The 15448-nt window shown below is 44.4% G+C and overlaps 1 protein-coding gene across 1 annotated transcript; it reads right to left on the bottom strand.

Moving 5' to 3' along the window:
* Nucleotides 1-740: 740 nt before the first annotated feature.
* LOC125428883 (zinc finger protein 420-like) lies at nucleotides 741-11839 on the bottom strand. The gene is given in 7 exon segments (XM_048489591.1): nucleotides 741-3316; nucleotides 3319-3481; nucleotides 3726-5892; nucleotides 8835-8964; nucleotides 9698-9894; nucleotides 10653-10782; nucleotides 11715-11839. Coding segments are annotated over 7 exon segments (3615 nt in total). The 5' UTR covers nucleotides 11796-11839; the 3' UTR covers nucleotides 741-2569.
* Between the last annotated feature and the right edge of the window lie 3609 nt (nucleotides 11840-15448).

The following is a 15448-nucleotide window of genomic DNA, read 5'->3' as shown; positions in this document are numbered from 1 at the left end:
CAGGAGGAAGGCTGGCAGTTGGCAAGCAGATATGCCTCCAGGCTCTCCAGTCTATCCTGTGGAACCCAGGAGAGGGAAAACAGGGGAAACAGAGGCTAGGCCTCAGAGCTGCAAAGGAGACTGGGGAGTCCTGACCCTCCCCAGTGGGAAGTTCCTCAGACGGTCAGGTGGTGGCAATGGTTACCCAGAGAGAGAGAAAGCAAGCCCTTTCCAGGAAAAGTTGGCAACCCCTGGCAGAGGGTTGGGGTGGAACAGGGCCTGCGGGGCAAAGCAGGCCTGTTCCATCACAGCATTAATGACTTCTGACAACACAAATATTTCTGGTATGGCAGAACTTTTTCAATCCCAAGATACATTGGAACTTGGCTTGGGACAGAAATATGCTGGAAAGGAAATGCCTTCATTGGTTTTTTTGCAGGATCATTTCAAATTACAAATATTATTTATCAACCAACAAGTGTTTACAAACACTGTCGGGGAGGGCCAACTGTAGGCTCCTTGCCCAGGAAAAAACAAAACTCGGAGTCATCTGTGCTGCAATGTCACTTCCAGGGAAAACCATAGTTTCCTGAAATTCCGAGAGCTACTCAATACCATTTCCAGGGTTTTCCTGGAAGTGGCATCCTGGTGCAGATAATGCTGTACTCGCTTCCCATGTCCCTTCCTTTGAACTCCTTTAAGTGCCATTTCAAATACCATGCATTTCTAATACAGAATGTAACAAACCAATTTAACAACAATTTTTCCAATCATTTAATTTATTGATTTTTTCTTTATACACCATCTTTCACAGAACTGTATGCATAAAGAACTGTAATCAATGTGCAGTTACCAAATGGCTGATGGAAAGGCAACAGCAAAATAATGTTTGATGGTACTGTACCTACCCTACTGAGTATTCTATCCTCACAGGTCTCCATCACAGACAACCCACAAGCCCAAGAACTGCTCAGAAGTCACTTTAATTGCATCTCATCCTGTATCACAGACAACTCTTTCAATGATCAGTTCTGTTTCAGCCAGGAGGCCCATTCCCCCATTACCTCCTCTCCTTGATTCCACCTGGGTTTAAGGACTTCTAGAGGCTGAGGTCCTTCCTTTGTACATTTTGGGCAGTTTCTGGCTCCTCCCCCTTCCTGCAGAGGGAAGCCTTTAGGAGGCCTAGATCCCAAGGTCCCAGGAGGAACTACCAAATATTTACCTGAGCAGGAATCGTGCCTCTCAGGTCTCACTGAATTTATAGTTTTTTTCAGAATGCAAGGACTCCCAACTTGCTCTTCTCTCTGGTTTCCTTTTCTGCCTCTTAGGGTGACCCTTTCTCCCAAGATGATCTCCACCACAGATATGATTGCCAAATGACAGTGGCATACTGGCTGGAGGATTCAGGTGTTGGGATAAGCAACTTGGTGTCACTCCAACACACAACATCTCATATTCTGGTATGAAACACAAGGTGACATTCTTGTGTTGGAATGATGTTTTGTGACACACCTCAAATCCTGTTGAATAGTAGCCAGGAACAAGGATTCAAGGCCAGAGGGTCCCCTAGTATATTCAATCAAATTCCCAAAGATATTCCGGCTTCATGGCACAGAATTCTTGCAAAGGGATATTGTAAACCTAATGGATATAGCTTACATTGCCCATTAGTCTTTCAAGAGTAAGACATATTTAGAAACGTAATGCTTAAGAAGAGATCTGGTGGATCAAATCAGTGGCCTATATAGCACAACAAGCCATCTCACACAGGGACAACCAATTGCTATGGAGGACCAACAATGAAGGAAAGAAACCAAGGCCTTTTCTTGATGTTGCCTCCTGCCACTGGCATTCAATGAATGTAAAGATTCCCTTTAGGTGCCAAAAGCAGCCACTGATAGAACAACCCTCCATGAAATTTAATCCACAATATGACACTGTCTCAGATTACCGTAACTTCCCACAGGGAAATTATGGCACTTTCCATTTTGTAATAGGTAATACTGGTGCTAATCGATCTCACCGCCTTGGTGAACAATCCTTTTGCAGAGGAATGTAAAAGTGTTTTACAGAAAAATATGTAGGTTTCGCTCAACATGATGTGGCACATATCTGTTTGAGGAAAATGACTAAGCAGGAGTAGAAACAAGGGAAATAGGTTCAGAGGTGGATCTGGACCAGGGTAGCTAATATATAAGAGGTCAAGGTTTCAAACCAGCAAGGCTAACTAACTGTCATTGGATGGCTCTACTCCTGAGTGAATCATGTGGCATAAGCTCTCACTTTGACTTCGAACGAATGCCAAAAGATTGTCATTCTGAGAGAAGCACTTCCCATATTCCAAGAAATCATAGAGTGTCTCTCCTTTGTGAACCTGCTGATGATTAGTTAAATCACTATTGCAAGAGAAGCACTTTCCACATTCCAAACATTCTCCCCTGTGTGACTCTTTTGATGTGCAGTTAGTCTGTTATTCCGAGAGAAGCATTTTCCACACTCTAAGCATTTATATAGCTTCTCACCTGTGTGAACCCTTTGATGTGCAGCTAGGTCACAATTCCAAGAGAAGCACTTTCCACACTCCAAGCACTTATATGGTTTCTCCCGTGTGAACTTTCTGATATTTAGTTAGCTTCTTATTCTGAGAGAAGCACTTTCCGCACTCGAAACATTTATACGGCTTCTCCCCTGTATGAATTTTTTTATGTGCACTCAGGTTGCCATTCTGAGAGAAGCACTTTCCACACTCCAAGCATTTATATGGCTTCTCACCTGTGTGAACTTTCTGATGTCTAGCTAGGCACCCACTGAGAGAGAAGCACTTTCCACAGTCAAAGCATTGATATGGCTTTTCTGTTGTGGGAGCTCTTTGAAGTGCAGTTAGGGTGCTTTTCTTTGATAAGCACTTTCCACGCTCCAATGATTTATATGGCTCCTCCCCCAGATGAACCTTCTGATGTCTATTTAGGGTGCCATTAAGCGAAAAACACTTTCCACACTCCAAGCATTTAGATGGTTTCTCCCTTGCATGAATCTTTTGATGAGCAGTCAGGTTGCTATTCTTAGAAAACCACTTTCCACGTTCCAGACATTTAAATGGCATCTCCCCCGTGTGAACCTTTTCATGTGAAGTCAGTTTTTCGTTCTGAGATAAGCACTTTTCACACTCCAAGCATTTATAAGGCTTCTCCCCTGTATGAATCTTTTGATGAGCAGTCAAGTTGCTATTCTTAGAAAAGCACTTTCCACACTCCAAACATTGATATGGCTTCTCCCCTGTGTGAACCTTTCGATGTGCACTTAGAGTGCCAATCTGAGAGAAGCACTTTCCACACTCAAACATTTATACGGCTTCTCCCCTGTGTGAATCTTTTGATGAACAGTCAAGTTGCTATTCTTAGAAAAGAACTTTCCACACTCCAAACATTTATACGGCGTCTCCCCTGTGTGAACCCTTTGATGTCTGCTTAGGCCACCATTCCAAGAAAAGCACTTTCCACACTCCAAGCATTTATATGGCTTCTCTGCTGTTGGAACCCTTTGATGTGCAGTTAGGGTGCTTTTCTTTGATAAGAACTTTCCATGATCTAGTGATTTATATGGCGTCTTTCCCATATGAACTCTCTGATGTCTATTTAGGGTGCCATTAAGAGAAAAACACTTTCCACACTCCAAGCATTTATATGGCTTCTCCCTTGCGTGAATCTTGTTTAGTTAAATCACCATTTCGAGAGAAGCACTTTCCACACTCCAAACATTCAAATGGTTTCTCCCCTGTGTGAATCATTTGATGTGCAGCTAGGCTGCTATTCTCTGAGAAGCACTTTCCACACTCAAAGCATTTATACGGCTTCTCTCCTGTGTGAATCTTCTTATGTTTCTTTAGGGTGTCATTCAGAGAAAAGCACTTTCCACACTCCAAGCATTTATATGGCTTCTCTCCTGTGTGAACCTTCTTATGTCTCCTTAGGGTGTCATTCAGAGAAAAACACTTTCCACACTCCAAGCACTTATATGGCTTCTCCCCTGTGTGAATCCTTTGATGTGCAGTTAGGCCGCTATTCTTTAAGAAGTACTTTCCACACACCGAGCATTTATATGACTTCTCTCCTGTGTGAACCTTCTGATGTCCACGTAGGGTGCCATTCAGAGAGAAGCACTTTCCACACTCCAAGCATTTATATGGCTTCTCCCCTGTGTGAACTTTTTGATGTGCTGTTAGGTGGTCATTCCGAGAGAAGCATTTTCCACACTCCAAGCATTTATATGGCTTCTCCCCTATGTGAACCTTCTGATGTTTAGTTAAATCACCGCTGCAAGAGAAGCACTTTCCACACTCCAAACATTTATATGGCTTCTCCCCTGTGTGAACCTTCTGATGTCTACGTAGGGTGCCATTCAGAGAGAAACATTTTCCACACTCCAAGCATTTATATGGCTTCTCCCCTGTGTGAACATTGTGATGTTTAGTTAAATCCCTATTCCGATAGAAGCACTTTCCACACTCCAAACATTTATACGGCTTCTCCCCTGAGTGAACTTTGTTATGTGCAGTTAGGCTGTCACACCGAGAGAAGCACTTTCTACACTGAGAGCATTTATAGGGCTTCTCCCCTGTGTGAACCTTCTGATGTTTAGTTAAATAACTATTCCAACTGAAGCACTTTCCACACGCCAAGCATTTATATGGCTTCTCCCCTGTGTGAATTCTTTGATGTGCTGTTAGGTCACAATTCTGTGAGAAGCACTTTCCACACTCCAAACATTTATATGATTTCTCCCCTGTATGAACCTTTTTATGTGTATTCAGGTTGCCATTCTTAGAGAAGCACTTTCCACACTCCATGCATTTATATGGCTTCTCACCTGTGTGAATCCATTGATGTGTAGTAAGGTCACAATTCTGAGAGAAGCACTTTCCACACTCCAGGCATTTATATGGTTTCTCCCCTGTGTGAACCTTTTTATGTGTACTCAGGTTGCAATTCTTAGAGAAGCACTTTCCACACTCTAAGCATTTATATGGCTTCTCACCTGTGTGAATTCTTTTATGTGCAGTTAGGTCACAGTTCTGAGAGAAGCACTTTCCACACTCCAAGCATTTATATGGTTTCTCCCCTGAGTGAGTCCTTTGATGTGCACTTAGGGTTCCAATCTGAGAGAAGCACTTTCCACACTTCTTGCATTTATACGGCTTCTCCCCTGTGTGAATCCTTCGATGTTTAGTTAGCTCGCTATTCTGAGAGAAGCACTTTCCACATTCAGAGCATTTATATGGTTTCTCCCCTGTGTGAATCTTTTGGTGTGTAGTTCGATGGCTATTCTGAGAGAAGCACTTTCCACACTCCAAGCATTTATATGGTTTCACACCTGTGTGACTCTTTTGATGTTTAGTTAGGTCACAATTCTGAGAGAAGCACTTTCCACACTCCAAGCATTTGTATGGCTTCTCCCTTGTATGAATCTTTTCATGTGCCCTAAGGGAGCTGCTGAAAGTGAGGAACTTTTCACATTGCAAGCATTCATATGATTTCTCCCCTGAGTGAACCTTTTCATGCATTTTTACTTCACTACTGCAGCGGAAGCCCTTTCCACATGTCCAACATGTTGTAATGGTCAGATGTGTTTGACCACTGAATGTGTAGCTGAACCATTTATGATTCACACGACTGTTAAGCCATCTATTTTTCCTCTTTTGAGTTGAGACCTCAGGCTTTTTTCCGCTCTGACAGCCAACCCATTCCTGCCTCTGTTTATCTTTTATTTCCCTTCTCCTTCTGTACTCTTGCTTTGGTACTGCTTGTTCACTTCTGTTCACTTGGTACTGAGAATTCACTTCTGACTGCAGGTCCTCATCTTTTTCCACAATTCTTTCTGATTCATTCTCATTCCCCATCTCCCTCACATCTGCAACTGAAAAAGAAAGTGAAAAAATCAAACAAGAATTAAAAGTTACAAATACCGGTTATCAATTAAACAAAGCAGTGAGTGATATTTTCTACAATGAACCTGTGCAGCCTGGAAGAACCTCAGCAATATTTAACCACAAATCCAAAGAAAGAGAGGAGGCTTATCTTGCTTCGGTCGCAGAAAGCTGTCCCTCAGACCACATTAATGTTAATATTATTCCTGGTGTTTATTCACGGAACACACAGAAATGGGATAAGAGAAGAATTTTTAAAAAATCTTCAATATTTTTCAAATAATTTTTGTTTAAATAAAAGAAATGAAATATGTAAACAAAACCAGAGATTGGATACTGGAGAGACACTGTGGCCTGTAACACGCAAAACAATAGAAGCAATTTCTAAACTCTAAGAAACGAATGCCTTCAGTGGCCACTGTGAGGCCACCACATGGTATTATCAGCCTTCAAGCCTTGGTTTCTGTCCATTCAAGGGATGCTTTAGCCTTTGAGGGATGATTCCTATAGGCCAGGCCCAGCAACAATCCAAGCCAGGCAACCTGAGTCCACACAGTTTGAATGACCCAGCTAGGACTAGCTTCTTCCTACTGTTAAACAGCAGCTACATGGCAAATGCCAATGTGGTGGAGAGGTTCCAGTTTCAGACTGGGAGACTTTGGGCCAATCACAGAGACAAGCCTAACCTACTCCACAGGTTTGCTGTGAGGATAAAATGCAGGAGCAGAGAATTGTACAAGGTGCTTTGAACTACTATTGAAAAGAACCACTTTGAACCACTCTTGAAAAGAAAGAGGAGTATAAAACAAATAGTCATATTCTGCTATATACTGCATTGCTCAGGCTGCATCTGGAGTACTGTGTAGCTCTGGAGGCCTTGCTTCAAAAGGGGCTCACGTTCTATGAGGAAAGGGTAAGGAATTTGGGAAACTTCAGTCTGGAGATGAGGACACTGAGGGAACACATAATTGCACTACACAGTGGCGTAGTGGTTAAGAGCAGGTGCACTCTAATCTGGAGAACTGGGTTTGATTCCCTGCTCTGTCACTTGAACTGTAGAGGCTTATCTGGGGAACTACCGTAGATTAGCCTGTGCACTCCAACACTTGCCAGCTGGGTGATCTTGGCTTTTTGGAGCTCTCTCAGCCCCACCCACCTCACAGGGTGTTTGTTGTAGGGGCGGGGCGGGGAAGGAGATTGCAAGCCCCCTTGAGTCTCCTTGAAGGAGAGAAAGGGGGGTATAAATACAAACTCTTCTTCTTCTATTTAAATATCTGAAAGACGGTCAGGAGGGCAGGGAGCTGTTTCTGCCGGCATCAGAGGATAGGCCTCGCAATAATGGGTGGTGTCATCAGCCAACCCCTGGGTACTCACCAGGACACTGAGGACTCCGAGGCAGAATCTGAGGACACAATGTAGCCAGAGTTGGCTGCTCCTGGGGAAGACCAGGCAGAGCCAACACCCAGCCCTTCCCTGCCTGATGACATACAGGTGATGGAGCCTGCAGATTCTCCTAGGGCAGTGGTGGCGAACCTATGGCACGGGTGCCAGAGGTGGCACTCAGAGCCTTCTCTGTGGGCACGTGTAAACAGAGTTCGTCTTGTGGGGGGAAAATCGCCCCCCCCCACACACACACACATCTAGGCTGCTGGGCTCGATTATTAGCATTAAACCTAAGACCTAGTTTTGGAGAAGCAGTGTAGGTAACCCTGTTAAGTGCTGTTAAACCCCACTGATTTTCATGCAAAGAACTAAAGCACGATCCTTTACCTGGGAGTAAGCTCAGTTGCTGACAATGGGGCTTGCTTCTGAGTAAACCCTCCTAGGGTTGTGATTCACCTGTTTGAAGAGTTGCACGGTTGCTTCAAAGCAAAGCCAACGACTACCACCAAGCTTACTCCCAAGTAACGCACGCCTCGGAGTTTAAAACCTCAGAATTCAGGTTAAATTGCTGTGTTGGCACTTTGCAATGAATAAGTGGGTTTTGGGTTGCAATTTGGGCACTCGGTCTCGAAAAGGTTCGCCATCACTGTCCTAGGGAATCCAGTGACAACCAGCTGTGCATAGAAGGCAGAAGCAGAGGCAACTACGACAGAACCACAGAAGGAGTGATCGTTTGACAGCAAAGTATGGGAGACTGGAAGTCTCTACATCTGATGTGGATTAACTCCTTGCAGTATCCCAGCCCCTTGAACAAGGCTCTCTATACAAGCCTTGCTGTGAGCTTGCTTCTGCCTGGACGCAACAAGTGTGTTACCTGTTGCTGCTGCCTGGTTCTGCATTGATTCCTAGCCTGCTCACCTATTCTCCTTCACCTATTTGACTGTGACCTGACTATGCCTTGCCTGCCACCTGTCTTGACCTATTGAACTGTGACCTGACTACACCTTCCCTGCTGCCTGCTTTGCCCAGCGGGGTCAGAGCCAGCCACACCCCTGCCTGCTAGCAGCACAGGGACAAATTTTGGACAAAAAAGGTACCGAGTGGATAGCAGGATTTTTTTTGGTCAGAATAATTCAGTGCTGGAATTGACTGCATAGGCAGGTGGTGAGCTCTCCCTCGCTGACAGCCTTCAAGTACCATCTAGATTAATTTTTTTCAGGGATGCTTTAGGCTGATCCTGCATCGAGCAGAGAGTTGGATAAATGGCTTGTCTGGCCTGTTCCAACTCCAGAATTTTAACCTACCTATATATTGTCCATTCCTCCTGATCAGATCCACTCTCACCAACACACTTCTGTTAACAGTATGAAAATAATTCTTGCTTTCATTTTCAAGCATTTTATATATCCCTGTGAGCAATTCTCACTTACTGTGAGAGTTGTGTGCTTCCATCTGTGGCAAATTCAAGTGCATTCTGAAATTCAAGAGGGTCAAAGGAAGTTGCCCCCTTTCTCTTCTCAATTTATAATAAAAGGGAAAAGGTCCTTACCCAGAGAGGCCAAGGTCTCGTAATTTTCCTTCATCACTTCCCAGAAGAGTTTTCTTTGGCTTGGCTCCAGCACAGCCCATTCCTCCCCCGTGAAGAACGTGGCTACCTCTTCAAAGGATACTGACAAACTCTATAAAAGGAAAAGATGTAACTGTTGATGACTGATTACTGTCCCTTTTGATAACTGATTCCTTCCCTGAGCATTCCTGAAAGGACAGCTTCTAACACTTAGAATACATTGAATGTCTCCTATAACTACAAATTCACAACACTGCAAACAACTGGGCTCCACAAATCAAATCAAATGTTTACAAAGATAACCCTAATTGTCTTTCTCCACTCTACTATACAATCTTGACCCTTTAATGTCCACTGTGTTTCACTGTGTTTCACTGTGCTGTTAGCAGTGAAAGACAAGAAGGGGGAATTACCCCCCTGTGTTAGAAAACAAACCTTCAGACCAGTTGTCAGCTCAGAGGTTTCTTGAAGATGATGCTGAAGGGAATCACATTCCACAGAAGTTACAACTGGTACTTAAAATACTTCCCCCATGGTAGTAGTAAAGTATGGCCAAATGCCTCTTCAGGGGTTAACCTTTGAAGTATGCCAAAAGCAAATGTGAAGGGTAGCGACCTACAGAGGCCAATGAATCCAGTGGGATCAGACGAGGGCTCTGCCTTGCTATTACCAATAAAATAAGCCCAGGCTTTTGTATAGATCATTCAAGACAGTGACAACACAAGCACCCTTCCCCCTATGCACAGATGCTGCCTGGGAAACCACTCTCAGGATACTTCCTCTTTCTCTTTGACTCCCTCTTTCCTTCCTTATTCATGATGAAGTTGATGAAATCCTAAACTCACCTTTTTAGCAGAGGTGCAAGAGCCAAATTCTCCCTCCAGCCAGGGGAAATGAGAGAGAAGAGAGGCTCCGTGGAACTGCATATTCCATAAATTTCCTTCTCTTGCTGGTTGAAAAACCACTCCATAAACACCTAGGAAAGGCAGAGTTGACTTCTCTGGTGCTCGTAAGACATTCAGGGAAATGTAGTTCCCTGCAACTAGACCCAAAGAGAAAATATATATATAAAAAGTATTTGGGAATGCAGAAAATATGGTTTCATTGATCATTTGTGGCTGTATGGAATTTCACATGCATATCAAGAAATACTGTGTGTACATTGAGCTTTGGGGATGGTCAGGTGAGTGAGAAAGTGGGGGCTAGTCTATATTAATGAAAGGTCTTCCTGCTTGCTTGACTTTTTGTGGCAGGCATTTCTCCTCAGGCAACAAGGCTGGGTACTGGAATTTTGGCCACCAGGTTTAGCATGATTATGGGTGGAAACAAATCAAAGTTCTTCCAAACTTTCAGAGAGATATTCCCACAACTGCAGAACTGAGATGAGAGAAGGTATCCACTCTCCCAAATTCAACTTAGTCTCTGTTAATGATATTAAATTGTGGGCCTGATTCTTGCCTGGCTTGACTCTCCCTGGAACTGCTCTGAGCTGGCCAGCAAAGAGCAGAACATTACAAAGAGAAGCGCTTCACTCCCAAATCCCCATATTTCACCTGGAACCTGGCTGTTGTGGCTCTTACCCAGCTTCTCTTTTCCCATATATCATCTTCCTTCCTCACCATCTTTCTCACAAAACAGAAGTGCTCACAGATAACTCCCAGTTGTAAGATCCCAGTTGTGGGAACGCCATTCTTTCCTCCATGGCACACGGAAGGGTGTTCAGAAATTCCAGAGGGCCAAAGGAAGTTGCCACCTCTTTCCCTTCTCTGCTGTGTTCATAATAAAAGAAACAATTCCTACCCAGAGAGGCCACATTCTCAAAATTCTCCTCCGTAACTTCCCAGAAGAGTTTTCTTTGGCCTGGATCCAGCAGACCCCATTCCTCCTCTGTGAAAAACATGGTTACATCCTCAAAGGACACTGTGGATCTCTGAAAAAGGACAATAGTGCCCAGTTAACCATTGTATGAGGGTTGACTTTATCTGACAAACTGTTTCCTGCAATGTTGCTCTTTGCCTCATGACACCTGAAAATGGCTATCACAGACTTCAGCGGTGGAAGGGGCGGCCAGTCCTTGAGGGAGTAGTTGACTTTTAAAAACAGTTGGGAGGTAACAGGAGAAGGAGGAGGATGTGTTTTTTCCCTTCCTCCCTAAGCCTCTGTGGCTCGGAGTGTTAATTTTGTATTCGCTATCTTGTTTAAGATATATTACATGGGGAGCTGATGATTTAACCTCGGGAAGTTTTGCCAATAAACCTTTGAACTTCATTTGGACAATGGTGTTTGGTTTGATTGTGTTTGCAAAGGTCCCTGTTTACAAACCCTTTGATAAAGATCAAGTGAGGACAGACTTTCAGCTTGTCCTCAGCAACTGAACTACTGTGCCCCCGATTTAGTTTCTTGGAGTGTTGGGAACGCATGAGAAAAGGGTGAGCAAATCAGCAGTCCCGTACAACCATTGATTCCTGTTCCTGAGTGCGAAAGAAAGAAAGAAAGAAAGAAAGAAAGAAAGAAAGAAAGAAAGAAAGAAAGAAAGAAAGAAAGAATCAATCAATCAATCAATCAATCAATCAATCAATCAGTGGCCACTCCACTGATTAAAATAATCCAATACATCAAAACAGACAGTAGTGAAAATTGGATTTTTTTTTCAACTTCTAACAAGTAGAACACACTGAAAATCTCCAAATTAAGAAAACTGCATAACATGAGCTTTTCTTGGTCAGATCCAATTATACATTCAGGTGGGGTGGCAGCCGCTCTGGGCTCCTTCCAGTCCCCCCTTTCCCTCCATTTAACCCCTATTTTCTCTCCCTTTCCCTGTTTTTGCCCAAAGTTTGCTGTATGAAACCCTCCACTCACCTCTTCTGTAGACATGCAAAAGCCAGAGTCTTCCTCCAGCTGGGGAGAACCAAAAACAAAAGAGCCCCTCCGAAGCTCCATTCCCAAATTTCTTTCTCCCACTCTAGGAAATGCCGCTGCCTTCAACGCCTGAGAAAGGCAAGGTTGACCCCAGGAGTGTTTACAAGGGTTTCTGGGAAATGTAGTTCCTTGCAACAACAGACCTAGATGGAAGAGCAGAACAGAAATATTTTGAAAGAGGAGCTTTCTTTGCTCTTGTGGAACAGTGGGAAGCAGCTTCCTATGAGGTCCCCACTGCAGGACAAACCAGCTAGATATATCCTGAAGAAGAGGCAGAAGATGAAGGGAAAGAAACCTCTTCTGCTTAAATACCTAGGTTTTTTAAAAAAACAACAACAACACCACTTTGTTTTCCTGTTGGGAACTACACTTTTCCAGGCATGAACATTCTGAAGGCTAGAGCTGCCAGCTATGGATGGGGAAATTCTTGATCAATTATAGGTGCAGCTTGGGGAGGGCAGAGACCTCAGTGGGGTACAATGCTATAGAGTCAATGTATCAAAGCATCCATTTCCTCCAGGGGTGCTGATCTCTGTTGTCTGGAGATCAGTTGTAATTCTCAGTGATTGGTATCCCCCTGTAGGCAACCCCTGTACCCCCACAGGAAATGGCTTCTTTGGAGGATGGAGTCTATGGTATTATGGTATCATGTGGATAAGGGGGAACCAGTGGTCATTGTCTACTTGGATTTCCAAAAGGCTTTTGACAAAGTTCCGCACCAGAGACTGTTGAGAAAACTCAGCAATGAAGGAATAAGAGGGGAAGTCCTCCTGTTAGGCACAGGACAGAAGCCCTGTCTTCAGAGCTAAGGCTCTGTCTGGTTGTTAGGCACAGGGCTAGGCCCTGTGCTTAGAGCTAAGGCTCTGTCCGGTTACTCACAAATAACCATCCATAAGCTTCTTCAGTGTTCAGAGTTTTATTGTTTCAATTCTGCGCAGAAGAGGGAACTCTCCTATGTTAGCAACAGGGAGGAGGTTCAAAGGGCCTGTTGCTTGTGTAACATAATTTATACCCTCTTACAAACATCCCTCCTTGTCTTCTTGCTCATTGGTTTGAGTCAAGTAAACGTACAGACCTGGTCATCTTATCCCACCTTTTACCACACCTTTCCATCCCATATTTCTAATGTAACTTGAGTCTAAAACACCTCATGTATAAAATTTCTATAACAACTACTGGTTTCTATAGCAATCAAGTCTTCTGCTAACTCTTATCTCTTGGTGGGGCCCTATTTCTTTCAACTCAAGGCCAGTGTCAGGCTGCTCTGAGTTTCGTTTCTCGGTGCCCTTTAAATTACCTTTCTGTTTATTAGACTTTCAGCAAACTCAATAGTACAGGCCCCATCAGTTTCGTTAGCTAAGATGAGTTTATGTAACGTCCTCCACCCTTTGTGCAGGCTACTATATGTGTATATATATATATGGCTTAAAACACTGTGAACTATATATGTGTACATATCATGGTTACGTACAAATAACCATCCATAAGCTTCTTCAGTGTTCAGAGTTTTATTGTTTTAATTCTGCGCAGAAGAGGGAACCCAGACTCTCTGTAAAAATCAGACAGGGAGACGGTTTAAAGGGGCTGTTGCTTGTGTAACATAATTTATACCCTCTTACAAACATCCTCCTTGTCTTCTAACCACTGGCTAGATTTGGAATACGTACACATTGCATTTGAATCTCCACTCCTCATTTGGACAGGACTTAAATCAACAACAGCCTACGTAAGGCTTGGCAAACTAAGTTTTGTTTCTTCTATAAGGCCGCTTCTGCACGGCCGTTTTACGACGGCCTGGGGGCGCCAAAAAAGGCGCCCCCAGGCCGCCGTTGCTGCAACGCAGCAGCGGCTTCGCCTGCAACGCAGCATGCTCTTCCCTTTTCCCCAGGGCGGGCGTCAAGTCAGCTTCCTAAACAACAACCCTTTAAAGGGTTGTTGTTAGAGGGGAGTCGTCTTCCTGCGGCTGCGCGAATCAGCTGCAGTCGGAAGACGCTATCTTCCCTTCTTCCTTCCCACTTACGAAGTTCCCTGTCAGAAACAAAGCCTTGCTGGCAGAGTGGAAGCCCCGCCCAAGCTGTCCCTCCGACCTCCAGGGGTCGGAGGACAGCGTGGGCGGGGCTTCCACGGCCAGCAGACGACGACAGGGAACTTCGTAAGTGGGAAGGAGAAGGGGGGAGGGCGGCTCCGTGTGGAGCCGCTGGCCGTCTGGCGGCCTCTGCTCGGCCCGTTCATGCGAACGGGCTGTCGCCCCCACGCCGGCGGAACTCTCGCCGGCGTGGGGGCGACCGGAGGCCGTGCAGAAGCGGCCTAAGTTTCTATTCCCCACCTTCCCTTTGCCCATCTGGTCACTTTGACATGGTTGCCATACCAACCACTAATTTCTTATCTTTTAGTAAAAGGCCGTTCCTAAATTTCAAAGCGTGTTCACTAAACTTTACTGAAAAGTGCAAAAATCTCCCCCACTTCTCCCAAGCAAGGCCTCTCTACTAATAAAATTACAGTTCTTTGTTTAACTAACAGCATCTTACTGACCTTTTATAAATTACCTCTAATATACTTTATATAATTAAATATATGGCTTAAAACACTATAAACTATATGTTCATATCACTCCTATGAATTAAAAACTGGTTGAGGAACAGGAAACAAAGGGTGGGTATAAATGGGAAGTTCTCACAATGGAGAGATGTAGAGAGTGGTGTCCCCCAAGGATCCGTATTGGGACCAGTGCTCTTTAACCTATTCATAAATGACCTGGAAGTAGGGGTGGGTAGCGTGGTGGGCAAGTTTGCAGATGATACCAAATTATGTAGGGTGGGATCATTATGTAGGATCATTTCTGATCTTGTTAATAAAGGTGAACTTATGTTTTATTGCTTTCTAAGTTGCATTGGAACAAGCTGTATTAGATAGAATGTAGAAATTACTGTTGTATCTTGTATTTGTGTCTGCATGGAACCTCCTTTGCTCAAGGCAGGAATCCACCCCTGCTCCACCTGGGTATGTCCTTTTCATTTGCTAAAACCATGAATGGACGGTTGACAAAAGAGACCCCGGAAGAAGCGCCTCCATCTGCCTTACTCCCACCAGCAGGCTGATAAGGGTGCCGTCGTCGTTAGGTTTCGTTTCCTGGCCCCAAGCACCCAAAGGACTCTTTTGTGTTTTTCCTGCCTGTGCCTACATCATCGCCTCACCCCGTCTCCACCGCGAAATTTAAGAAGGGACTGCCCTCTGGACTCTAATTGGTTCCCGTGTATCTGTAAATGAATGATTGTAGGCTGTCCTGTATTTCCCCGGACTCCCGGGCGGGAGAAAGGATATAAAAGTTGTTGTAAAGCTGCTAGGCAGTTGCAGTTACACGTAGGTCAGCATCTCAATAAACTCATTTCTATTTTCAATATTCTCACTGTGTTGGGTCCTGTTTCTGTTCCTCTGCGCTGCTGAGAGCTGGCAGATCTGGGGAAATAAAGTTACCCAGGCAGCGTGGTAACAATACCCTTCTGAGGTCCTTTCCTCAGGGTGGTGCTAGGGGAGAGGCATCACCCTGTCACCATATGACTCACTAGTGTGTCCTCAAGGAGCAATCCTTTCCCCAATGCTGTTTAGCATCTATATGCGCCCCCTCACCCAGTTAGTCTGATGACTTGGATTGGGGTGTCATCGGTATATTGATA

The sequence above is a fragment of the Sphaerodactylus townsendi genome, linkage group LG03 (genome assembly GCF_021028975.2).
Source record: "Sphaerodactylus townsendi isolate TG3544 linkage group LG03, MPM_Stown_v2.3, whole genome shotgun sequence".
Taxonomy (NCBI): domain Eukaryota; kingdom Metazoa; phylum Chordata; class Lepidosauria; order Squamata; family Sphaerodactylidae; genus Sphaerodactylus; species Sphaerodactylus townsendi.
Note: the sequence above shows the minus strand (reverse complement) of the source record. Positions and strands in the feature narration are given on the sequence as shown.